Below are 26,017 nucleotides of genomic sequence, written 5' to 3'. Positions count from 1 at the left end.
CCAACTTCAGCCTCACAAAGTCTTTTTTTTTTTTTGGTATAGGTTTTACAAATTAGAAATTATTTTGGTTGCGCTAACTGATTTAAACGACTCATTGATTTGGTCTGATAGAAGACACCGATAAATATCATATGTCCATTAATACAGTAAATATCTGGTTTCAAATGTATGCATGCCTATGTTTATTTTTTTTGCTGAGAAATGTATTTAAACCCTATCTTGTCCACTACTTTTGTGTTCTATTTCACGAAGTTTGTATAAAATGCATTGAAAATGGTGGGTGTAATGTCACAAAATGTGGAATTTTTGAAAGAACGTGAATAGAAAAAGCGCTGTGTGTGTGAATACCACAATGATTTTTATGTGTAAATACAGATCCAACATGGCTGACATCGCTACTTACTAGTGGAAATATGACACAATTCAATCATTTATGAGAAATAAAAAAATATTTATTGATCCAAATACCACACACCTGATTATATGCTGCTATTTATTAGCACATTCCCACCTGTTTCACACAAAGTACATCAAACTCAAAACATGCTAGACATTTGTTTAGTACAGGCATACATTATTTTTTTCATACTGTTTCTTATTCTACTAACCTAATAACCCATCTAAAAAAAAAACAAACAAAAAACTATTGTATCATAAATATTTACATCGTTGACCCATAATTGTAGCTTAGATGTGGCTTGACCCATTTGCAGCTCCCACCAAAGCGATGAGGGAGGGCAACACCACATCTCACTGCCCTCTGTCGATACACCTGGTGTGACATGATTGGCTGAGGGGGAGAAGAGAAGCTGATCCATTGCATTGAGCGTCTCCTCCCTTCTCCACCATGCTCTCATTAGATCTACCCTATTAAACTCTTTATGCATTTGTCTGTAGATTGCTTTCTGGAAACAATTGTAGATCCCTTCAGGTGGTGTGCGTGCTCCACTAAGGCTAAGGAACTGATGGAAAGTGCAGACATGCATATTTGGAGTCTGATAAAGACACTTGGAGTTTGTTTGTTTGTTTGTTTGTTTGTTTTTTTTTGGTGTAGAAAAAAGACTTGTTTTGTTTTGTTTTTTAGCATTTGTGCAAAATACATTTTTACCATCCACAAGAAGTGCTCTCAAGTTGAAAGTAAGAAATGTTGCCGTACAATAATGTGATAGTATTAAAGAAATGATTCAACTATTTGGGCTCTCTGGAAAGCAATTACATGAGAGGATCAATACTATTTTTATCTGTATAGCGAACAGGAACTGCAGCCTGCAGCAGCTTAGATTTGGTTAAAAAAAAAGAATTAGATCTGTCCTAATATAACGATTGTACCAACACTGAGTTTGATTCTTGAAAAACTATTTGACCTGAGGAAGTAGCTAGACTTTATCACAACAGCCACCAAGAAGCCAACCTGATAAGATACATTAATTTACATTTTTTTGTGGGAATAAAGAGAACTTTACTGCTTTCAAGTTTACTTTCAAGCCATTTTTCAATTGAATTTCAAAGACAGTAAAAGCTGCATTGATATATCATATATGGAGATTTAAAAGTGCCAGAGTCCAATAAGCCCATCCAATTTGCTTAGTCACAGAGGATCTGGTGCCTCTACCAGGGGTCAGTGGGTCACCAGTCCTCAACCAACCATGCACCCACTTCTAAGAGCAACCAGTGAACCACACTTACACGTTTTATGGTTGGACACACTGGGAGAACATGCAAACTATGCGAAATGACAGAATAAATTTAAAATGAATTAAAACCACTGAAGAAATACATTGAATGAATCCCAAGTAAATCACTGGATAATGTCCTTTTTAAGCTGCTATTGAAAACATAAATGTGAATACAAATGATTTATTAATAATGTGAACATAACATATAAATATTTTCAAGAGGTTTTATTTATTGGACTTTAGCACTTTTAGCTTTCCATACCTATGTAACTGCACCCCAAATATATATATATATTTATATATATATATATTAAAAAAAATTTTTTAAACAATGCCTGCAGAAATTCTGTGCATTTTGACAAATAACATCACATAACCGTTGCTGCTGGCATTGACACAAAGTTAGACTTTGTCTTCTGTGTTGCCGTCGGGCAGAGAGTATCACTCCGGGGTGGAGTTGAGGCGAATGGGACAGTGCAGCACAGAGGTGGCTGACTTGCCAGACATGTCCACTGTCGGCACTCCCATCTTCTTCAGGGAACGCTCGTCTGTCACGGAGATGGAGCGGGAGATTGCAGGGCGATCGCAGGAATCCTGTGCGCCTGAGAAAGATGGACAGATGTTTTGACAAAAAAAAAGTGTATATCATGTCATACTCGCTATGCAAACTGAAACCGGATAGAAAAAAAAAGAAGAGTAAACTGAAAAAAAAAGGGAAATATTATGTTCACTTGTTTGAGTTTCTAATGAATAAAGTATTCTGAAGATCTGTGGCATACACTCCGGCTCCCATTAGTTTAATCCCCTATTGGTATTCAGCTCATGCTCTCAACTTCTTATTAGATTCTCTCTAGTAAATGACATCCATTTACTTTTATTACAGCAGATGAATGAAATGAAACCTACAGTATTTTTTTGTGCACACCGACTGAATGCTTTAGCTGCTTATGGCCTGTAGGGGTTCATAGCAGTGCGGCGAGCTGCTTCAGGTTGAGCAATGACTGCAGTTCGGTTGCAACTTGATGTCTCTCATCATCACACGCATTGAAGAGAGAGAGCAAGAGAGAGAGAGAGAGCAGGTTCAAGATGGTTCGGTCCATATTGGGAATTCTATCTTTGATTTCTCCCACAAGCTCCTGCGGTTCACCAGATGAACCAGCAGGGGGCAGGGTGACCACACACACACATAAACACATATGCACGTACACACAGTGATTTCCGCTGTATGCCCGTACACATGCCCCCTCCAGGTCTGACATTTACAGCTAAGTGCTGCAACGGCTGGTTATTTATGTTGAGAGGGCTCATGATGAGAGGAGTGCAGCAGGTGGCTGCATTACACTGTTTATCAGAGCGACGCAGCGGCATTATCACTTCATGAACTATCTTAAACCTAACTCACAAGCATGCACGCACGCGCACACACACACACACACACACACACACACACACACACACCCCCACACACACACACACACACACACACACTACATCTGTCTTTCTGTTGTCCTCTTCTTCACACACTCCCTTCTTGCTGCTTCATGTTTTGTGAAATGCCTCCCAACTGCTCTTCCCTTTCCGCCTTTCTCCCACAGATGTACTCCTACCATCTGGACACTTGTAGGGCGCTGCAAAGGCACTAACCTGCTCTCGTCAGGCATGTCAGCGTTACACAGCTAATAATTCACGCCATTTTGGAGTTTGTATTGGTAAACGGACCACTAAAAAAAATTACATAAAAACGTAACATAAACTAAAGGAAAATCAGTCTTGTCTTATATTTCTTCCTTCCTCTCCTGCTGAATGCAGCGATAATTTCCACAGATCTCAAATGTATGTTTCACAGCCACTGTTGTTTTTATTTGCTCCTACACTTGCAATCACCTCCCCTTGTCGTTGCCTTTGCCTGCACTGCTTTCACATGTAGCTGGACAATCTCACCTTCAGTCCTCGGGGGAGTTTCAGTGGAGTGCAGATCGGGTGAAGCAACCTCACCTGAGTTGTTCTGGTTGGATTTGACTTTGCTGTTGGTCTTCTCTTGCATTGTTTTCTCGTACTCCCTCACCTCCTCCAAGCTGAGCCCTGCAGGGAAACGACACATATAGAGGGTTGTAGAAAATACACATTTTGTACAACCAGAAACTGCAATACATTCATTAGGATTTTATTTGGCACAATGAGGTGCCTGACTGGTGTAGAAGGAAGTGGATACAACATTACCACTTAATATCTAAAGTGTTACCCCTATGACTGATAGATTGAAAATTCAAGAACATTGAGAGTACTGCTACTGGTCATGCATACCACAAATATGGCTTTTTTTTTTGGAGAATAAATTTAGTTAAAATACACCCATAAGAAATCTGATTGAGACTGAAAAGGACTTAAGACTAAACATACAGGTAGAGTTAAAATGTAATGATTTACATCCAGGCATACTCAGCTGTAAGAATGGCCCGGTCAAATTACAAACCCATATCAAATAGAGGAAAAATAAAGTCTTGAGTTGGAGGGATTATTTTGAAGGCATGCCATACTGCCTATACTTTTCCATACTTTGAAATTTGTGGCGGCAACATGACAAAATGTGTAAAATTTGAATGTCTGGGCACCGTGGAAATTTTTACTCTAAATACATCAGCGTGCTTTTGACCAACCGTGCCACTCGTCAACCCACGCGACTGCCTCCCTGTGGCCGACCAGAAGAATGTCTTTAATAATCTGAAATTACAAAAGAAACAAAATCACATCGAGCAGAAACATCGGAGCGAAAAATGCTTAGCTGTGAATTCTGCTACTGTCCTGTTTGTCACATGTGAAATACTAGCGTTCAGATTGTTACGCAGCACGTTATCGTCACAGTCAGAGCATCTTTTCGTTTAATTAATTGGAGAAAATAGGCTGTTTTGGAGCCTACATCAACAATATAACCTGAAATGGTTATGAACACGAATAAACAAACACTTTGAGCTTCACTTTATGCTTCATTGCTTTCCCTCGTTGTGGAGGAGAACCGAAACAGCAGAGCTAGCTCTACTGAATTACACGAGAAGCAGTGCAGAGGTCATTTGAGACTGCCCGCCCTCGTTTTGCCTGTAATTAAGCTAATGTCTTGAAATTAATGTGGCGAAGATTTATTTGTGTCAGCATGCCACAAAAGGCAAACTCTGATCATAAAACACCATCAGCACCAAAAGAGGACTGTCATTTTGTCGTCAAACCTGGGGTCTTTGCATCGGCGGTGGGCAGAAATACAACTCCGACTCACTCTGTGCAAGAAATCCTCCGTCCTGGTCTGGAAGCCGTAGACCTCGAAGCTGCACTGCACTCTCTTATAGGAGCACATAATGGGGCTGTGGTTGTCCCTCCAGCCTTTCTCCAGAGGCCCTCGGTTGGTTTTATTTGACCGCCAGAGACTCAGATCCTGCACAGGGTAGAAGATATTGGGGGTTATACGCTGAATCTGCAGAAACCCTGCAACTGTGCGGTGTTCTCAGAGGGAACTATAGACGCCTGTGGACGTTCTTATGAGCTGCTGCACGTGTGCGGATGACTGATATCTGTGTGGAGGTGTAAGCAGGGTGTTGCTCAGCGCAGCCCTGAGGATGAAAAACTGATACCACATATTATGCACCTGCGACCAGACGATGGTTGGGATTTTATGCTCTCACAATCTTGTTTAATATAATCCGCTGGTGTATTGTAGACATGTGTTTTTTTTTGTTTGGTTGTATGTGTTTGGACGCATTTGTGCTGGAAGCTCTTTCCACATGGTTGTTTGCACACAAACCTGTGAATTCACCTTTGTTGCTAAGGGCTCGCAGGCACTAAAGAGGTGTGAAATCTCCGATGAGAAGGAAGGCAGAGAGGCTGAGTTATGGGAGAATATTGTTTTATTTTTCAGGAGAAAAACCTAAAGCTAGACACAATTTTTATTCGAGTTTAATGGATTATAACATTTGTGTCCACCTAAAAGCTTTTGGAGCATAAAGGTTTTACTTATGTGTGCAGAGTGAGTAGCCAATCAAGTAGCTCGAGGTAAAAGAGCAATCTAGTTTAGCTATTTTAGAGCTAGCAGTAGCTAATTATCCTTTGGTTGCAGATCTTGCAAAAGTATTAGTAATCCATTTACATTCCTGCGTTTTGTAAAAACGAAGACCACAAACGTGTCTACTGTAATTCTGCTGTACAACTTTATTCTTTGGTTTTCATAATGCTGCTTAACTATCGTTCTCTAACAAAACAACTGAGGCCTTCACAGAACATCTATTCATGTTGCATTGAAGTTGTAATTAAGCCAGTTGGTTGCGTTGGATTTTACTTAGTTGTCAGAATAAAGGAGACTGACTACAAATGCAAACCACACTTGGATTAGATTTTTACTTCTACAAAAATGTAAAAAAACTGTTTATGTTTTCTATTATTTTAGTAAATGCACATAAAAATTCCTACAAATGCATTGTAATTTGTTGGAACATGACAAAAAGGGCAAAGAAAATAAAACCAACTTTGGATAATAAGCACTAAAGATGTAAGTGCAAGTAATTTTAAACAATGTTATTTTTTTTATTATTATCGTTTTCTTGCTTTTATTTCATTTTTTTTATCTTTTATTTTTTATTTTTTATTTTTATTTTGCCCCACGTACCTCCGATTCTTTGTAGTGCTTGTCCGGGATGGGGTCAGTTAGGATGTCCAGGAAGCAAACGTCCCCCTCCGGGGTTGCCTTGTCCCCAAACACCTACATCCAGACAGATGGGAGGAGGTCACGCAGTGTAATGACTGCAGATGCACGAACACGCACACACACTCACACACATATAAACGCATGCATTACTCACTCGGCACCGAGCGGGGATAAGAGTAGATAAGTAGCTGTGTAGAAAACGGAGGTCACACACCATAACACCCCTCACTACTGTATATCCCACCCCGAGGCCCTTGGAGGAAATCACACTGGAGCAAACAGATGAGAGAACAGATAGAGAGAAAAAGCACAGAAGGGGATAAGGGAAAACACAAGCCTGTATGTTGGATATTAAAGCGAGGGAAACAGAGGTGTTATGAAAGCAGAATGCAGTTTGTCTTGAGAAAGTGTGGTGCAAACTTGGATGAGCAGCAAAAAAAAAAAAGGATCTGTTTCCTGACCTTGTGTAACATCTCTTAAAATGCAGTGCTGAGATTGTTTACTTAATAACTCTAACAAGTAGCAAAACATGAAATAACAGTCCGCCACGCTCCTGTTACTATGTTGTGCTCGTGTGTCGAACCAAGGTCTTGCTCATTCCCATGGAATGCTCCTGTTGCTCTAGTTGGAGGTATTTAGTTTCCTCGTTCAGTCTGTTGTTGTGACAAAACTCTCATATCGTCACAATATGTAGATTCCGCGTTCCTCACTGACATTTCTCCAACTGACTTCACACAGGTACTTAACAATGAAAAAAAAAAAAAAAAAAAAGCACGCACACACAAAGACAGCGTTAACCTGAATAAATTACTTTTAAATCTTAGTATTTTTTTGTTTGCATGATACTGTGAAAAAAAGTTTCCAGGGGAAGATTGCAGAAGATACCATACAAGCAAACAGAGAAGTGCCCTTGAATTTAAAAATTCATGGGGAAAACTCTGCAAAATCCTGCAAACGATGTCCTGTTTCAACTGCCTCGGAAATTTTTGTTGAGGCTTCTCCATTAATTCCTTTTGTGAAGATTCATTTATATCAATAAAAGAGCCACTGTAACGGACCTTTGCCTATTTTGTGGCTCATATTTTGTGGAGCGGAACTTAAAATTATTCATAGGAAATCTGCCTATTTGCAGATTTTTCCGTTCAACATAACTAAAATATTTGAAGGAAAATGCAACTTGGAAAGCAGAAAAAGCTGGGTGCATTGACATGCAATTGACTGGAGTTTCCAAAGCATTCAATTCAGGTGCGCCAATTAATTTTCATGGTTCTGATTGGCAGAGATGAGAGCGACTGTAGATGCCGGCATTAAAACACAGTGGCACAACTGTAAATCTACGAAGACATCTAAACTCACATGCTGGGCGAAGAGAAAGTTAATTAAAGGTGCAACTAAGAGGTCAGTGTATCTCTGGAGGAGCAAATATCAGTATGTAACAGGATTACATGCACTTTTAGTAAATATCATACACAAGATTTTATACGTTGTTATTTTTGGCTGTAGATGTGGGCAAGTTTTGGTGAGCATCACTTAAAAAAAATAATTTTCTGTAAGATTTCCACACGTCAATACATGTTCTCTTGTCTTAACCATTTTGAAGTGTCTATTTGACAGATTTCTGCATATTTGTACCTCCATGGCAAAAGGAAAGAATTGAGAATGTGACTTATAGATGTAAAATATAGATAACAAAATAAATCTCCAGGTAATTTTTAGATTTTTAGGTAGATATCTTCATGGAGTGCTACTAATTGTGGCACTAAGGATTTAAGGAAAAGAAAATTATTTTGTAACCCAGACTTTTTTCCCACTCCACTCAATAAATGTACTCAAAAATAAATAAAGGTTGGATTTTACTACATTTATCATTGTTAGATAATGCTGCTTCAATCAAAGTGGAGTTTATTTTCAAGCTTTTTCAGAGCTTTAAAATAAGAATCACAGCATTTTTCTCAATGAGCCAAAGTAATTTGAAGCAGGTTGGGTCTTCTCTCTCTCTTTTTTTTTTTTTTAGTTTCATCAATTACTCAGAGCAGGAACAAGGGGCCAGGCGGAGCAGCAATTGCTTGTAAATTTCTGTCCAAGTGTGTTGATGCGCACTGGCCACGGACGAAATGCAGCATGGCAGCCATGATCAGCACACAGCACGTCTGGTTAATAGATCTGCCAATAGTGCATTTTGTGCTTTGCTTGTTTTCCTTGTAATGGCCACATCAATTTGATGAACGTTTTCGTGGCGCTGCAGAGAAAATTGCAATTCCTCTCATTCCCCCTTTGTCTGCCTCTCTTCCCCCTCTTCTATGATCACTCCAGCTTCTGGCTTTCTCCCCGTTAGGCCTGTACTCACATTGTTGTTACTGCCGTTGTTGTTTTCGAACCTTGTCTCAATGCGGATGCTGAACCTCGGGACGAACGACACCTACACGAGGTAAACATGGGAGAGCATACAGTGAGCGAAGGAAGGCGATCAAGAAAATCCACTGACCTCTAAAAAGAGATCAGCTTGATTGTGTTCATAGGTAGATGATGTGTGAGAGTACTTACTGAGTACTCTGCAACGTCGGCAACATTGAATATAGATAGAGAGAAATAACATTAATTAGTCAAATGCACATAAGTGTAAGGAATGCATACAGATTGATTTCATTTACATCCAGTGAAAATCACAAATACAGCTTTTCAGAAATTTGTAATATTACATAAGATCAATAAAAAAAACAGGATTTTTAATTCAGAAATGGGAGCGTACTAAAAAGTATGTCTGTATTGCCAAATGATTGGAGCTACTTTTGTATGAATAAGTGCATCCATGCAGCATGTTATGGAAGAGATCGGGCTTTACCTCTGCTGAGGTATTGAGAAAGAGCTTTAACTTCTTCGTATTGTTGGATCTAATCTTTCTCTTGACAAGACTCCACTTTATGGGGTTTATGTCAGGCCAGTTTGCAGGACAATAAAGAAAATTAACACCATAGTCATTGAACTGGAGAATTAAATCACTTCTTCCATAAATCTTGTCAGGAGTTGGAAACATTAAGAACTCTAGAAAACAATGCTGGACGACAAATTATTCCAGAAGTTATTGCAATAAACAATAATATTGTTTCAAGACCATTTTTAAGTTATATAATGGTAATGGCAAAAATAATAATGCAAGAAAACATCCTAAAAGATCAGTAAACTTTAAATTCTAATGAACATTTAACACTGGAACTGGAAGACATTTAAATATACAAAATAAATAAACAAAACCACAAATAACATGAATTTTGAAGCCTTTGTAAACAAAGTTGTCCTTCAATTTAGGTGAGACCAAAGCACAGAACTGACTTTTATCATCAAGTTTTTGGTAGAAAGAGAGGAAAAAAAGATATATACGATAAATAATACCAATGGAAATTATTACGTTTTTTTTATTTATTATGCGATTAATTGCTTTATCGATTATTGCGACAGGCATGCTATCTTGATAAAACACAGTGGACCATCACCACCAGATGACATGGCACTCCAAATGACCACACTGTGGAAACCTCCACCTGTCCTCCTTCCACTCAACTTTCCGTTAATATGATGTAATACAACAGTCTGTGAACAGACAGTTTTATCACACCTTAACTTGTGGCGTGTCTGTCTGTGTCTCTTTCGGTCAGAAATGCTCACCTGTGATGGTGTAGGGGTAGAAGTTCCACGCCTTTTCTGTCACATAGAAAACTCGTGGCACAAAAGCTTTAATCCAGGATGGCAGTTTACTGAAATTGGAGCCAAAGGGAAAATATCACAAAAATGATTTAAAATTGGGAGGAGCAAGAGGCAGGTTGAAGATGGAGACAAAGAAATCTTAAGTGTTTTATTGGGCCATTTAGAGCTACATTACCTGTAGGCTATTTCCTCTGCAGTATGACTCATTCTCAATTATACCTGCTGTGATGAATTGCTTCAAAGTCACATGTCTGAATTGAGCAGACGTCCATTGTGCGGTGACTGTACCTATGTGCATGTGTGTACTTCTGTGTGTATTCAGTAAGGAGCGCCCAACGCCCAACACTTAAACATAGATTAGAAAAATCCTCCAGAGCGAGAGTGTTTCTTTGCTTCCTTAAGAGTTTATTTAAGGATTAAAACTTGGGTTTGTAGTGGTGATTGGAATAAGACATGAGGTTGCATTAGGGTAATGCGTTGGGTTAGGAAATGACTTTGGACATTTTTTTTTTTAGAGCAGATTACATTATGAGCACGCAATAAATAAAACAACACAGAGTAATGAACCCTGAACCCATCCATTTAATAGTTTAAAATTCAACCTTAAAGCAAATTAAATTGTTCTTTGGTTTGGTTTAATCTGCACATTGTTGGGAATTACCGTGTGTGGTTTTCAAACCTTGTCTGATTTATGCTCAAAGTACGGTTGGAAGAAATAACAAGGACACAGCGCACATGGTTGATAAACCGTGAAGGGATTTGTAAGGTAAATGCATTTAAAAAAGCAGCTTCACGTTTTAGAAAATATGCTTATTGATTAAGCTAACATGCAGCACATTAAAACCACTCCTGCCTCAGTTCAAGGTGGCGGTTTAACACCCTCGTTACTTCACATCAGGGTTTTATTTTTTGCAGTTCTGGGGGTTTTCCATCATATTATTTCCAGTGTTAAAAGTCATTGTTTGTAGAAATTTTGCAGGTGAAATTCCATAGTTTTCCTGCTAGTTTTTCAACCAGTTTTTCCTGTCATTTATGACCATGGAGTAGAAAAACGGTATGCACTAACAGTAGTTTTTTGTAATTAGACAGATTCTTTAAATAGAGTAATTTGGCAAAAAAGAAGTGAAATCGCTTTTTTTAAGATTTGAAAAACTGTGGCTTTAGTTGGTAATTCAAACTAAAGCCAAAATCAATAAAACAACCAATGAGTTGGGCCAAAACCTGTGGCTTGAGATTGAAAGAGCCTCTTCTCATTAAATTCAGGCTTTTAAAAGAATCAAGAAATCTAGATTACAACTGGAATTTTCCAACATTTTTATTTATACACATTTACACATACTGAGCTGTAAATTCATAAAATTATGCTATATTTTTTATGGCTGTTTGCACCATCAAAAAAGCAGCTTGGTCTCTGTTAAACTGTTGCTCTTTACTGGAAGAGCTTGTGCTGTTGGAGACAAACAACCAGGTGCAATACTGAAAACTTTTAAGTGATTTGTGCTTTTGTTCTGTCCAATTTAAGACAGAACCAGAAAACACTAAAATAAATCTAGGATTAGCTCTGGAATGAGCTCACTGTCTTTAATTTTTCTGCTGTTTACTTGAAGATCGTCCCATCAGGGAGTCTTATGTGGGTTAATGTGCCACATAAATCTCTGCTGAAAACTGCTGACTGCAGCTAAAATATTTCAGAATCTGTTCATAAAAATGTTTTTTTTTTTTTCTTTAGATGTGTAGGCTGATCAAAGAGCAGCCGGTTAGGACTGCAGGAACATTCAAACTGTTTCTTTAAACAGCATTTATGAATCAGGCTGGTGGAATTAGGGCAGCTGTTTGCATGGATAGTGAAATTATTTGATAAATGTGTTAAACAGCGCAGAACTGTAACTCCCTGAATATAACAAAGGGATGAAATGTTTAGTGCTGGTGTTTCAGTTGACATGATGACTTAATATTGACTCTCTGACTTTAGAAAATAAATACACCTCCCTTGTTTGTTTGTTTTTTTACAGTCAGTTAATAACTGTTTCTTGCACTAGTTTAACAGACACAGAGAGTCAAAAATATTATTTTCTAATTCCAAATCAAGTCAGAAAAGTTTGACGGTTGACCAGGAGTTAGATCTCGAGTCTTTTTTCCATAGTCCAAGTCAAATTTAAAGGCTCTAAAACCTGAAACCCCTGCCATATTTTTCCAGTAACTGATTTGCTGAATCAAACTGTACAGTTTGTACTTACAGTTAATTTTTCACAAGCATTTAAACATTATTTTCAGTGCTCAAGGAGGTAATTATTAACAAAAATAAAAAATAAAACAAACAGTATTGTTTGTGTGATCAAAGTTAAACCATCAATGACTCTGGAACTGCTGAGCTGGACAAAACCAGGGACCATTTGTCCTTTGTATAAATGACTGACTTGCACAAATTATATCACTGAATGCCCCTTTTCACTGGACAACTGTGTTTTAACCAAACTAGTTTTTGAATTAACAACTGAAAGAAAATGGACTTCAAATCAGCATAGCAAAAAAAAAGCATATTTTTAATGTGGGCTGGGTGATAAAAACAGCTTTCAGGATTTGTGTTCCAAAGCACAGGTCAAAAAAAAAAAAAGGAATTTACTGGAGTGATTTGTGTAAAGAGGGTGAATGAACACCTTCAGGCAAAGATTCAGAAGAGTGGAATGCAGTTAAATGTGTACCGACAACAAAGAAACCCATAATCACTCAATTTGAATAGATGGATTTTTATGCTTTTTTTTTCTACTTCACATTTTTAAACTTTTGAATAATCTTTGTGTTTCCTATGCTATATAGTGTCATGGGTGACTGTGATGTTTATTTTTTTATGATGAGCTCCTTTGAGCTCTGGATTCTTTATGGAAGTTTTATTTTATTCTAAGATGCTCCACTGACAAAGATGAAGCTTGCATCAAACGAAGCCATGCAATGAGCTCCATCATGAAAAAGATAAATAAAGCAAACTTTGGTCACATGACAGTATGACTCTTATGTGTAACATCAAGGAGTCTGTTGCAAAAACGTCACTCCATTTCCAACAAGGTTGTAAAAAATTGGCAGGACTGTTTCACCCGCTTAACTCAAGCAATCATTCAGAATAGAGCTAAACAAGCGAGACTATGCCGCACTGCAGACTTGCACAAAATCCCAAAAGGAACAACAAGAAAAGGGTTTGGTTATCAGTGAGTTGCAACCATGTCGTCATCAGAGTTTGTCACCCAGCTAATCAACTGTGTGCACATTATGACTGAAATGGGCACAAAATTGAAGGAAGGCTTGTGTGGAGGTTTGCGCTTCATTTGTTCATTTAAAAGGACATTTTACTCTGACGGCCTGTTATGTTATGAAAGGGGCTTATGTCAACCTTTACTAATGAACGCAGTGTATAAAATCTTGATTGACAAGGGCTAATCAATACCTTTCACTTGCTATTATATAAGTATTAGGTTGTCACTAAAGAGGAAGTAGTTATCAGATAATTTCATAGCCTTAGCACTCCCAGCTCAATATTAGGCACAGCCATAACAGTAATCTCTGATATAAATCATAAACATTATCTCTGGTGGACCGGTTGCCAAAATGGCAGCAAAATCTGATTAATTCAAAATGTCACTTGAGCAGACTTTGCTCAGGTACTTATGTAATTAAGGGTGCAAAGTTATTGCTATTCCTGAAGAGTTTATTTGAGTGTTATCAGTCACCTAACACTAAAGCAACCAATCACAGTCATGAATTGAAACAACAAATTGCAGCAGCACACAGTTTCCTCGTGCTCTTTTTCTGCTAATCTAATCCAGCATCAATTATGTACGTACCAGACTGTAGACTATATAATAAATGGACCGAGCTACTGTAACCTCACCCATTGATCTGTCATATGCAGTTTTGAAGCCTCATTGCAGGTATTTGGCTACCAAGATGTTGCTCTATTTGGAGTGAGAGATAATTTAAGCCAATTCCTACTTTCTGGTGCTACACCTGCTTCTGGATTTAAAGTTTCCCTTCAACCATTCATAATCCCCCCATCAGATTATTTGATACCTGTTTTGATTTATAGTAGATCATGGTTTAGCTTCATTTTCATGCATGTTTGGGACTTAAGCAACAGCTCAGCCAGGGTTCCACATAATTTTGAACATGTGTACATATTGAATATTGCACCAACAAAATGGCAAATATACTGCACTTGCTCCTCTGCTTTGAAGTTATGTAAGTGCTACATCAATGTCATAACAATGACTAAGTAATATTACTTATTCTCATGTAATGCTATGCAGATGCTCTGTCTACACTGATGAAAATTAACTCACTTATGCATGCTTACCTGTTGAACTGACAGCAGCTTGACATTTTTCTGAACAATTTGGCTAAGAACTGTCTGAAAACTTGAGGAGACATTGAACTTTAAACCCCACCATCTAACCTTAACCCAGTACAACAATGTAAATTCAACACCCTCTGTTCTGATAGACACACACTGTACAAAATGGGGGGCAGACCAATAGTGACACACATATGTCAAAGGTGCTACAGGACTTGAGGAATAATGATTAAAACGTGACGCCTCAACCTGTATCCTTCCGCACTCGAGAGGTTTACACGCCATCTAGTCTTTTCATGTAAACAAATTCTATGTAAATAGTTAACCAGCTTACAACATCTGTCAGCACACAGTGGTATTTATTTAAAGACTGTTCCTGTGTAATATTCCTGAACATAAAGTACACCTTTATGTTCAGAGCTACTGCTTTTCTATGTCCCTCATTTCTGTCTTCTCAGGCACCATCAAGTCCTGACCGATGGCCAGTCACGCTAGTTCTGGTTCTACTGGTGTCGTTTCTCTCCACTGATAAGGTTGAGATTAAGAGTTTTGCAAGAGTAAGGCTTTAAAGGGCTTAACATTAATTTAATTATGTTTTTTTTATATATATATATACCCAACATCACACGAGTCAGAAAAAATAATCTCCTTAATTATACAATACAGACTTATTGGAAAAATGTTTTGTTATTTAGTATTCAATTAAGAAGTATATATTTTTTATAATGGCAGCCTATTAAAATAAAACAGCTATTAGTGGCTATTAGGGACATTAAAATTTTATAGATTTCCACATTGACTTTCACTTTTCACACTGATATCCATCTGTTTATTTATATTCAGCTCCTTTAAACCAGTAGCCATTTGCCCAGAAGACATATAAAATACAATGTTGGCAGAAACACTTTCTTTGTGATATCCAGCACATGTGGAATGTGTTCTCCAAGCTGCCTGCGGGCAGAATATGAAATAATAAATTAATGTGTTTATACTTATCTGGTATCCTTGAGTATGTCTCAAAGGGAGTTTTATCCTGACTAAGTTCAAGTAAAATACACGAAACAGGGAAAATTGAGCTTATAAATAAACTTACTGCACTGGATTTGCAAAATTCAGCTGTACTTATATGTTTGTGTATGCACAAATTATAGAATTATTCAGAGCTAAAATTAAATGAAAGTTTCAATGTATTGTATAAATCACTTTAATTTCCTACTTTGAAAAGTGCCTTAAACGCATCTGGCGAGCAGCTCCGCCTCAGGGCCTGCTGGACAAATTCAGCTACCCCGTCGGAAAAATGCCATGCAACAGGCCATAGTTGGCATGACTGACATAATTATCAGCCAATTAAAATTGACATACAATGACGGTCCGTCCCACAGGCCCAGCTGTGAGTAAAAAGCTTCCCCTGGGTTATCGGTCACTGTAGTGAACTTCGTATTTACAAAATGGTAGCCACTTCCGGTTCAATTTATGTTGACCTAGTTGCAGATTCATGAAAATTGCCTTTTTCAAGACGCTCTTTACTGGATAAAAAAAAAATTAATAATGTAAACCCCACACTAAACCTGGATTCACCAACACAGACCAGTAAGAACTTTGTAAGGTATTTTAAAGACTGTATCTATGAGCGCTACGAGTGGCTAACAGCTAGCACTGAGCACAACACCCTGCGAATTTTATTTACAAGTTATGGGTGAGTTACTTTTCTATTACATTCTAATACAGACTTTACTGAGCATTTTTTCGTTTAATAGTTCACATGTGCTATTTGAGCAGTTTGGTCTGACATTGAGCTTAACTGGGGTACATAGAAATGTTTTGCTAAATTGTTGGCTGTTCAATTATGTGCGCTATTGCCTGTGCTTGATACGTATTGTTGCTTTACTTGGCGTATTTTTATTTATTTGCATTTTATGGGATGCCTGTTGATAGGTGTGGTGCATAGTTTTTGCGTTGTCATGCACAGCGTGTGTCTTGTTCAGGCATGACGTCTATTGAAGACCCTGACTGAAACCCCACGGTGTGCAACGGGAATATAAGTATAAAGTAACAACATATTTCCCCCCCCCAATAAAACCATCATTAAGAGACATAGTACTGATTAAAAATTAGAATGATATAATTGATGTCTGTTGGTAGTGCTAATATTAAAAAAATAATAATTTTCACTTTTTATTCACATGCTTTAAAGCCTTTGACAGCTCAATTTTCAACACCGAGAGAGAAAATGATGAGAGGCTTAAATTCCTTTCACATCCTGCAATTACAGCCATCAAGATGATGTGGACGTTTTCCTCCCAGCTGGAGGCCTGTACTTACACAATTAGAACACTTAAAGGTTTACTGGATGATGAGCTCAGGGAATGATAGCAGCTACCACTTTAACTCTCACTAAGCCTGTTGCGGACAAAAAGAGTCCTTGAATGTGGATGTAGACAGGTTACAGTTGCCTTTCTGAAGATTGGATCTAAAAGATGCAAAGCTTTACAGGAGGGCAAGAGACTAAAGATGGCACAGCATCTGTTATCAGAGTGATAGAACTGGCAACTTAAGGCTGGGACTGGGGTTGCAAACAGGATTATTGACACAGCAGCACAATCTTTAAAGAGATGATCTCATACCTGGTGAGGTAGATTCTCTTCTCGGTCAGCTGTCCAGGACCATGCTGAGGGTGAATATCCGGCTCATTCCTCACCACCTCCACTCCTTCGCCCCCACCGCTCTGCTCACAGCTGTGCTTACTGATCATGTAGAGCTGCCCAATCTTGTACTGGAGACCGGAAACGTACCAGGAAAATGTTTATGGTGGTGAGACAGAGAAAAAGAAAATGTGTTTAGAAAACATGTTCCAAAAAGCCAATGCTAAGTTTTAAGGGAGCCTACTATGCAAAATTCACGTTTTGCATGTTCTTATACTTCCGTTTGGGTCTCAATTTCTTCTAAAAACAGCCCAACTGTTTATAAAAAAATAATGCCAATGTTGTTTGACAATAAGTTGATGTATTTTTTGGTGTCTGGAAAATGAGCTGTTTGAAAAACTCCCGATTGCTTAATCAACAGGCATTGCACCATTACCTAGCAACCACAGCTGAGTCCAACCCATCACCTAGCAACCCAGGTGGATTTCCATCTGGTTTTACTGCTGTATGTGCTGTACAATGGCTGCTGGAAAAGACAAGTGTTTTGCTGTTGACTAACCATTCAGAGACCTCTTGCTGCATTCTTGTTGGTTCTCTTCTGCTTTTCACAGATACATGGTTGTATAATTGTTCATCTGTTTGAAGCTATTTTTATGTGAAAGTGCAAACACTGAGTTTACAGCAGCAGCTTATTTGGATTTAAGTGTCAAGAGGCCCTAAAAGAGCTCATTCTGAAAGGAGCTCAAAATGGGCCGAACTGACCAGACTAAAATTTCATTATCTTGGAAAATTTAGTGCAAAACAATGTAATTAACACTGTTTGTACAGCTCATAGACGTATCTTAACCTTTTCAAGGAAGCATAATAAGTCACTTTTAAGTTCACTACCGTGTACTCTCTTTGTTTTTGTTTCACATTGAAAGTACGCATGGGTGGGTGCTTACTTGTTTAGCTGTGTCTTTTTAGTGGGGGGAGCCAACAAAATTACTTCTGCTGCTATAAACTGTGCAGTCTTTCTTTTTCTTTTCAGTAGATTAGTTCTGATTTTATTTGTCTTTATTTACCAGTGGCTCTTTCCTAGATAAAGCTAATGACGGACCTTTTGTCCCCAATAAATATGTGCCCCATATATTTCTCTCTCTCTGCAATCCTTGTCCACTGGTTCTGTGTTTAGCAGTGTCTTTTTTTGTCTGGATAGAGTAATGACACAGTTTTTCTGACCATTAACAATGTGTAGCGCTTTTTTTTTTTTCTGAAAAAAACCCTCGTTTCTCTCAGAAACTTCCTTACAGGGACACTATTATATTGTGCAGTCGCATAGCACCATTTTACCATCCAGTACCATCCAAGTAATTGTGTTGCCTTCAGATCTTACTTATAAAATTGCTGTATATATCAAACACAAAATAAGTTTGACTGCCTTGAAAAAATTGGGATTCAGTCTCTTTAAGACTGAATCAAGTGTCCACTCAGTGAATACTCAGTGTTCAGCACATCATGACAACAGTGCTTCTCATTTGACCGTTTACCATCATTCTTTGGAGCACTGGACTGAGAAGTAGTTTGTATGGCGATCTCGGCAGACTCCCAGTTCCACCAGGTGTTTGCTAATTGCTGTGAGAGCATTTAGCTTTTAGGCAGCCGTGAATGGTTGCCACAGGAGATTCAAGGATTTCTCAAATATGCTTGAACGAATCAAAGCGACACTCTAGGCATGTTTTTGATTAAGGAATAACATTGTAACGTGGTGTAGTACATTTTACATTATACTAGCCCTTTCAGATGACACTGGTTGTGAATTATGAACAGACTGACGATACTTTACAACCACAACTTTTGTCTTAATTGTATTAAGCATTGATGCCAGAGTTCAGCGTCCATTACTGAACCTTCTGCAATTGTCACTTTTCGTTCGGTTTCATTTTCTTTGATCAGCCCAAGTTGTTATGGTGCAATCTATTACTAGCATAACTTGGAACATGGCATGTCTGTGGCTTTTCTGTTGACGCCACCCATCTAAGTACTGTTTGGGATGAAGTGACACATTGTCCTTAAATAATAACACTCATTGCATGAGAACAGCAGCCTCTCCCTGCCAAACAATGTACCCTCTGACATCACAGTTACAGCTGATTATGAGAAAGATAGAAATTTCCTTTATAGCAATTTGCACTCAGCACCACAAAACCTAAAGGGTCTCCTGTGGCAGCTTTCAGTGAAAATCCTGAGATGTTTGTTGGTGTGGTTGATGGGTTGGACCTGCTGTGGTTGCAAACAGCAGTTCTTTAGTCCCACTGTTGCAACAACAGAAGAAGATCCCCTCATTAAGATAACACCTCTGTTGTGCAGCTTTCATATTTGCTATTTTGTCTAATCTTAAAAGTCAAAAGCTGCTCTGGATCTTTAACTTGAAATAACAAGCCTTGCAGTACACAGCCGTCTTTGTGATTTTGGGAGGATAAGGACAAATTGACTTGGCATTTAAACAAAAGCTGAAATATGTTTTTTTTTTTTTTTAAATCACACAGGCAAGAAGGTATTACATAAAATCACAGATAAAAGGTCTGCTATATCAAGTCAGTGACTTTGTTTTTCCTTTTAAGAAATAATAGAAAAATCATCTGCAATGAGGAAGTAGTAGCATGAAACAGGCCATGATCACAGCTGCAGCGTTAGGTTTTGTTTTGACAGACACTTGATCACGGCTTCTTGGGTGCAAGCTTTCGTTTTCTTTCTTTTTTTTTTTTTTTTTCCTTAACAGCCTATTGGTGTGTATAAATATTGCCCTGAAGTGCCCATTTCTGAATTTTTAAAATTTAATTTGGCCAGGGAGGGTGAATGTGTACAGTCCTAATGAGGAAGATGGGACTTTGTTCTCTGCTGCAGCGCCAGTTTGTACCCGCTGCTGATGAGGCACTGTGAATGGAGTATTTTCTTTTACTGCTCCTTTGGGCATGTGAAGTGATCCTCGCTGTGCTCAGCCTGATAGAATCGCTTGTGTATTTTCAGAAATCTACAGTCCCTTTTTTTGTCATTTCTTTTAGCCCAAATTACACAGTTTTGTGTTACTTCAAGTGTTAACCAGTTGCTGCGTTATTTTTGTAATTTACTGCGCATCACGGTTGAACTATTCCCTAAAATCTAATAAGCTTTAATGCCATTACAATGACGGCACTAGAATGGTTTATTAAAAGTACTCTGCTCCTCTGTTGCCATTGTAATGCAATTCATTTTGTTGCCCTATATTGGAGGGGCACAAAAGCAGAGTTTTAATTAAAAGCAAGTAACAGCAAAAGATAGGGAAAAAGAAAGAAAGAAATGAGGAGGGTAGACATCTACATACCATCCTTCACTTCTGACATCTTGTGACACTCCTTCTTGTTCCAATTACAATGGAGTGTCAACATTCAATATTTACTCATTGGATGTTTATTTGACTTAATTAATCATAGTAATGTGTACTTTTAACACCGCAGCACTGAGTACCTCCAACACATGCTATAGATCTTCTCACCTTATTAAAGACTTTTCTGCCCTTAAATCACTGTTGACAGTTTTTTTTTGGCATGTTTCCTCCTACTGTTGTTTTTTTTAAGACCAGTCTTAAAGCAATGCAACCATCACGAATTCTGGAAAGGTGTAAATATAGCCTGTCACATCAGGATGGAAACTCTGCTCATTGTGTCAGTGTGACTGCAAGTGAACGGAAGAAAATATACTTCAGTTTCCTTATGATTAAATCTCTCATGCGCATGTGCTCGGCTGCAATTTCCAGTTCTAAACAAATGGAAACCAACTTGCCTTGGCACTCCCTTCGTCCTTTAAGATAAAAATACAAGATTGTTTTTAATGGCCTGCTTTTAAACCGCAAAACAAAAAAGATTTGATAAAAGCTTTTTTTGGAAATAAATCAATAATTATTGTGATTGAAAAGTGGGTTCTATACAGTGATTTGCACTGATAACTTTGCTGCCACAGAAACGCTGTATATAGGAAAGATTTATTTTTGTCGTACAATTTAATTGATAATAGATTACATTAATATGATTAGTTAAGGTAAAAACAGAGTAGTTTAATCATTTGGCTTAATGAGGGTTAGTTCATAATCTGCTGCCAGTTTCCCATCTTGTCTTATGTGCAAGCATTTTAAAAAGTCCTTGTATGAACTAAGCTACAGGAAATAAGCCAGATTTGGTCTTGTCATGTTGTTGATGCACTCTTGTTGTGAATAGCGTTTTAGGATCAAGGTTGTGGAATTGACATCATTCTGCTGCATATAAATGGGGAACGTTACAGTTGTCTTGACATCACTGCCTTTTATTTATATTTTTGGGTTTTCATATTTATGAATCTCATTATTTTCTGAGAATTACTTTTCTTACATTATTTGACAACCCTCAAGGGACCAGGCAGACTATTTACCCGATTTAGCATAAAGTCGGTCATGCTATCAGTTTCACTTTCAGTTTCAAACATCTACGATTTCTTTTCGGTTTTGTAACAGTGAAGTATTCTTGTTGTTAGCAATAAATCTCGCAGCAGTCGAATGGACTTGAGGTAATAATTACAGTTTGGAAGATGAAGAAGTAACATCTACATCCATCTAATCCACCCTTGGCTTAACAGACAGAAATGACCATCTGACAACTTCTATTTTCCTCACGGTGCATTCAGATTTAAAGGAAAATTTCTCTCGAGGCCTTTTGACAAGAATTTAAATTGGTAAAGTTGTAAGTTTTACAGCATTTATATTCATGCATATAAACTAAAACAATCAACTCCGCAAGATTGTGGATCATTAACTGTCTTATAACTCGAAAGTTGCAAACAGCTGCTGCTGTGTCTGACTGAAAATGGAAATTTATTTTATACTTGCTGCAATTACACAAGTAATAAAGTTAAGCTAAATCTATTCCCAAAATGGAAATCTGCTTTGTAGGAAGTGTGACTTAAAAATTCAATCTGTATCTTTACACAAAGAGCAACATAGAAAATAGCATTGAAAAACTTCAGTGGTGTTTTCAGAAAAAACAGCTAAAAATAAAACTTGTTTCTTCTTCAGATGCAAGCTAGTGTAAGCACTACAGTAGCACCATATGTTGCTGAAGTAACAATTTAAAGTTTCCATCAGCTCTGTCCTCAAAAGTCGAACGGTTTACAGTTCATTTATTGATTTAAAAAAAAAAAAATTCTTGTATATAGCAATCACTCAGGTAGTGGTGAATTTACTCAGATTGTTTCAGTTTTTGTGTTGTTGAAAAGGTTGCTCCCTTTAATAATTGCAGTTGCTCCGGTGAGTCACGCTGCTAACCTAGGATGTTAAACCTAAAAACCCCAGAGGCAGTGACAGTCTCCTGTTGACATAACCATTTGCTGTAACTAGCACCAACTCTGCCCTCCAGAGATGTTGTTGTCTTGTGACATTTTCATCAATTATGCTCAAGTTGAAATGCAAATATTTAGCTCGCTGACGTACAGTGTTTGACATATAAAGACAGCTTTGCTTTAATGAAGTGTACAGAGATCTTTTAAACCATGTTACAATGCTAAGAGATGTCTACATAGAATGAATAAAGAAAATTTAATGTGATTTGAAGAACATCTCCCTGGTAAAATATTATTCCAAATTTCATAAATGTCTGGTGTTAGTAAACCCAGTATGGCCTTTATCAGGTGCACTTGTGGAGTTGCTTGCTAACGCAAATAGCAAACATATCAGTCACATGACTTCAACTCAGTGCTTTTAAAAATCTAGACATGGTGAAAACAACTTCATCTGATGACTACTTCTACAGAAGGATGCACTGTGACAAAACAGGAACAATGAGTTTACTCTCCTCAAAAGACCTCCACCGTCATCTGATCTTAATCTAGTCGAGCTCTTTTGGAATGAGAGATGGGTATCATGGAGGTTCAACTATCAGATCTACATCAACTTTTGGCATGTTTTGGTTCACGTTTAATGTTTCCGATGAAGAATTCTGGCTGCTCTGAAGGCAGAAGTGGATTCTGCTACCAAGGTGTACCCCGTAAAGCAGCCAGTAAGTGGATTAGTATCTTCCTCAACCAAAAGAATGCAAAGATTGAACCATCAGCCTTACCGACTCACTCTACCAACTGAGCGACCATTAGCTGTAAGCTTTTCCACAAGCAAAACGTAGCTCTTAGCATTCCACGGCACAGAAGCAGAGTATTGTGTAACAGAAGAGGTAGCGGATATCCAGATGTGCATAATCCACCTATTTTAATGCAGCATGTTGGTTTAAATTTTGTAAATGGCATGAAACGAAGTAGCATTTCTTTTATTTGATACATCCTCAGGCAAAGCTGCATTTAAACTTGCATTACATTCAGCCAAAAGAGGATTTGCTGCAAGCTCAAGTTTACGTGTGTCCTGCACTGATACCGTAAATCCCATTCTGGACTGTTATTTGTCACTGTCATTGTTGTGGTAACAGATAGAGGTGAGGGATAGGGGTATGTGGGGAGGGGACGTGGAGGTGCGTACAGGAGAGGATGAGGACATTTCTTTTGAAGGACACTTGAGGGAATAACTCTCTCACTCTCCTCCCTACAGCAGGATCTCTGTGTGAATAAAACTGCAGGCCAAGTAGCTTTGTCTGAGCTAAGGTCTCGGTCAGCTGTAACCAGTTTGACTAGTTTCTGTATTTGCTCTGAATGCTACACAACTCCCTCATTTGTAAAGTATACACACACACAGGGGGGGTGGGGGGGGACAGTAGTAAAACAATAGAAGCCTGACTTTGTGAGGATGCCGCTCAAGTGCATTGACTCGGTCAACCAAGGATGCTTCAAGATCCAGTGTGCCAAAACACCCTCGGAAAACACTTCCCATCATCACATTAACACTTTTCTAGATTGTAAGTTGATTATATATGATCACATTGCAAATTAACCTTCTCTTTAGTTCGCTGGTTTACAGTAGTGGGAGGTTCGTTTGTGTGTGTGTTGCATGAGCGTGGGAAAGACAAACACTTACCTCCTCCACCGTCAGTGGCATGCATATGCGATACTCTTTCATCAACATGGTGCTGCTGCAGGGAACACTGTCTTTTGGAGGTGAACGGAGACACTGTGCTTTGGTTTGTTTATCTGTGTTGTCTCGCTTGCATAGTAGACTTGCTCAGGCACGCAGCACATGGACCACAGTGACCTCTTTACAGCCGCTCTCCTTCCCCCCTTTGTTTTGCTGATGTCAGGAGTCCGTGGAGTTGAGTCCACCTCTTTGTCAATGAACGTCTACTGTTTTCTTACTTTTTTCCGCTCCTCTGAGGCTCGTCTCTGCTTTTGGTTTCTCTTCCTCAATTAATCTCGACTCGACTTCTTAACTGCTGTTAGTACTCTCTCCTTGGCTGCTTCTTGTCTCCGTTTTCTGTTCTCTCTGATTGCTGTTTTCTCCCTGCCTTTCTGGTGCTGCGGTAAGAGCAAAGTGGTAATTAGCTAAGGTAAAAAAAAAAGACCTGCAGTTAACCAACCTTTCCCCTCCTGGCTCTGTCTGAGCTTTGTTTAATTCCTCTGCATGTGTAACCTTCCTGTCTCTGCGGTGCTCCTCCTCTCTAAACCGGCCTCCTCTGCTTTCAGTCCCTCTCACAAATTCCTCTGCCGGTTTTCCTTATCTGTTTTTTTTCCCCTCTCCGTCTGAGAGTATCCTCTCCCCGCCCACTGTACTTTCATTCCTTTCCACCTGTGTCACCTCCCTCCATGATCTTTATCTGCTCTTTCGTTTCTGTCACTCAGATGGCTGTCAACAATAATTGTGTTCCTATAACCGACAACTTGAAGTTGTGACGATTTTTTTTTTTACTCATACTTCTCCGACATCTACGTCCAGAGGCACTTTTGGCATAGATATTTTTTTGTAAGGGCATGCTAATGCATGAACTGCTTTTTGGAGTTTTATCACCAACACTCACCAAAATGAGTTGTGAAAGCACACAGATCTTTACTTCAGCAAAATCCTCTCAAAAGAGAAGTGCAGTCAATAAACATTGAGAACTTCCAGTAAAGATAACCACAAACACACACCAGCTGTTGGCTACTTACAGTTGAAGTTATGCAATGTGAACAGTAAAAAAAAGATGTACATTTTTATCTCCATCAGATGTCAAATCAGACTCATTTAGAATTAACAATGCTATTTATATTGCCTAAATGCTAAAACATTTCATAAAGATTTTTTAAATTTTATTTTTAGTAATTTTCTTCCATCTTCTTATTATTTGAAATGATGTGATGTGTTACACATTTTAGATATGTTTCCTTAAGGCTGCTGCAACTTTTTAGATAAATATTTTTTAATATGTTTATTGAAAATGTTACTATGTGATGACAGTATGATAGGAGTCAGATAACTTGTTAAAAAAAAAAAGAATTGAGCTCCTATTTGTTGTTCCAGGTCTATTTAGAAACAACCAATCAGAGCCAGGAGGAGCTAAGACCCTCCCCCTGACTCTGATTGGTTGTTTCTGACTGGGAGCAGTGCATTTCTTCAAATTGCAGTAGTAGCACTGGGAGAAGGTGGAGGAGCTCAATATTTTCAGATTGTCTGACTCAAACATATTTTTTTTATGAAAGTGAAATTTTAAATGAATGTTTTAGTTATTTTCTGCAAATATATTTTCTTTTTTTTTGCTTCTTTTAGTAGAACTATGTGTACTGTGTTCTGTCCTCTGAACTGCTTAGTGAAGTGATTTGGTTTTTCGTGCTTACTTATCTTAGGACAAAGGATGAAATTTAGTTTTGAGCTAATTCCTTCATATTTACACTGCCATGAATTGAACTAATGTTGATTAATGTGTGCTGTCCTAATCAAATAAATTAAAGTCCTCAGAATAACTTACTGGAATTTTGCACAATTCACCCTGACTGAACTGGTGCAATTGAATCAGGTTGTTTTCTAGCTCAGACACACTTTTCAAATTGTTTAAGGGACTGTGGAGAGAGCTTT

General features: G+C 38.2%; 1 protein-coding gene across 1 annotated transcript; it reads right to left on the bottom strand.

Annotated features, from left to right (window-relative positions):
• Positions 1-430: 430 nt before the first annotated feature.
• pitpnc1b (phosphatidylinositol transfer protein cytoplasmic 1b) lies at positions 431-24,718 on the bottom strand. The gene is made up of 10 exons (XM_015006773.2): positions 24,050-24,718; positions 17,032-17,180; positions 10,027-10,115; positions 8,908-8,915; positions 8,711-8,782; positions 6,325-6,417; positions 4,945-5,100; positions 4,334-4,397; positions 3,672-3,758; positions 431-2,278 (listed from the first exon to the last, which is right to left on the bottom strand). Exons 1-10 carry the CDS (start codon positions 24,095-24,097, stop codon positions 2,118-2,120), a joined length of 927 nt encoding a protein of 308 aa, XP_014862259.2. The 5' UTR covers positions 24,098-24,718; the 3' UTR covers positions 431-2,117.
• Between the last annotated feature and the right edge of the window lie 1,299 nt (positions 24,719-26,017).

The sequence above is a fragment of the Poecilia mexicana genome, unplaced genomic scaffold, assembly GCF_051168715.1.
Source record: "Poecilia mexicana isolate PSO_F unplaced genomic scaffold, ASM5116871v1 scaffold_16, whole genome shotgun sequence".
Classification (NCBI taxonomy): Eukaryota; Metazoa; Chordata; class Actinopteri; order Cyprinodontiformes; family Poeciliidae; genus Poecilia; species Poecilia mexicana.
Note: the sequence above shows the minus strand (reverse complement) of the source record. Positions and strands in the feature narration are given on the sequence as shown.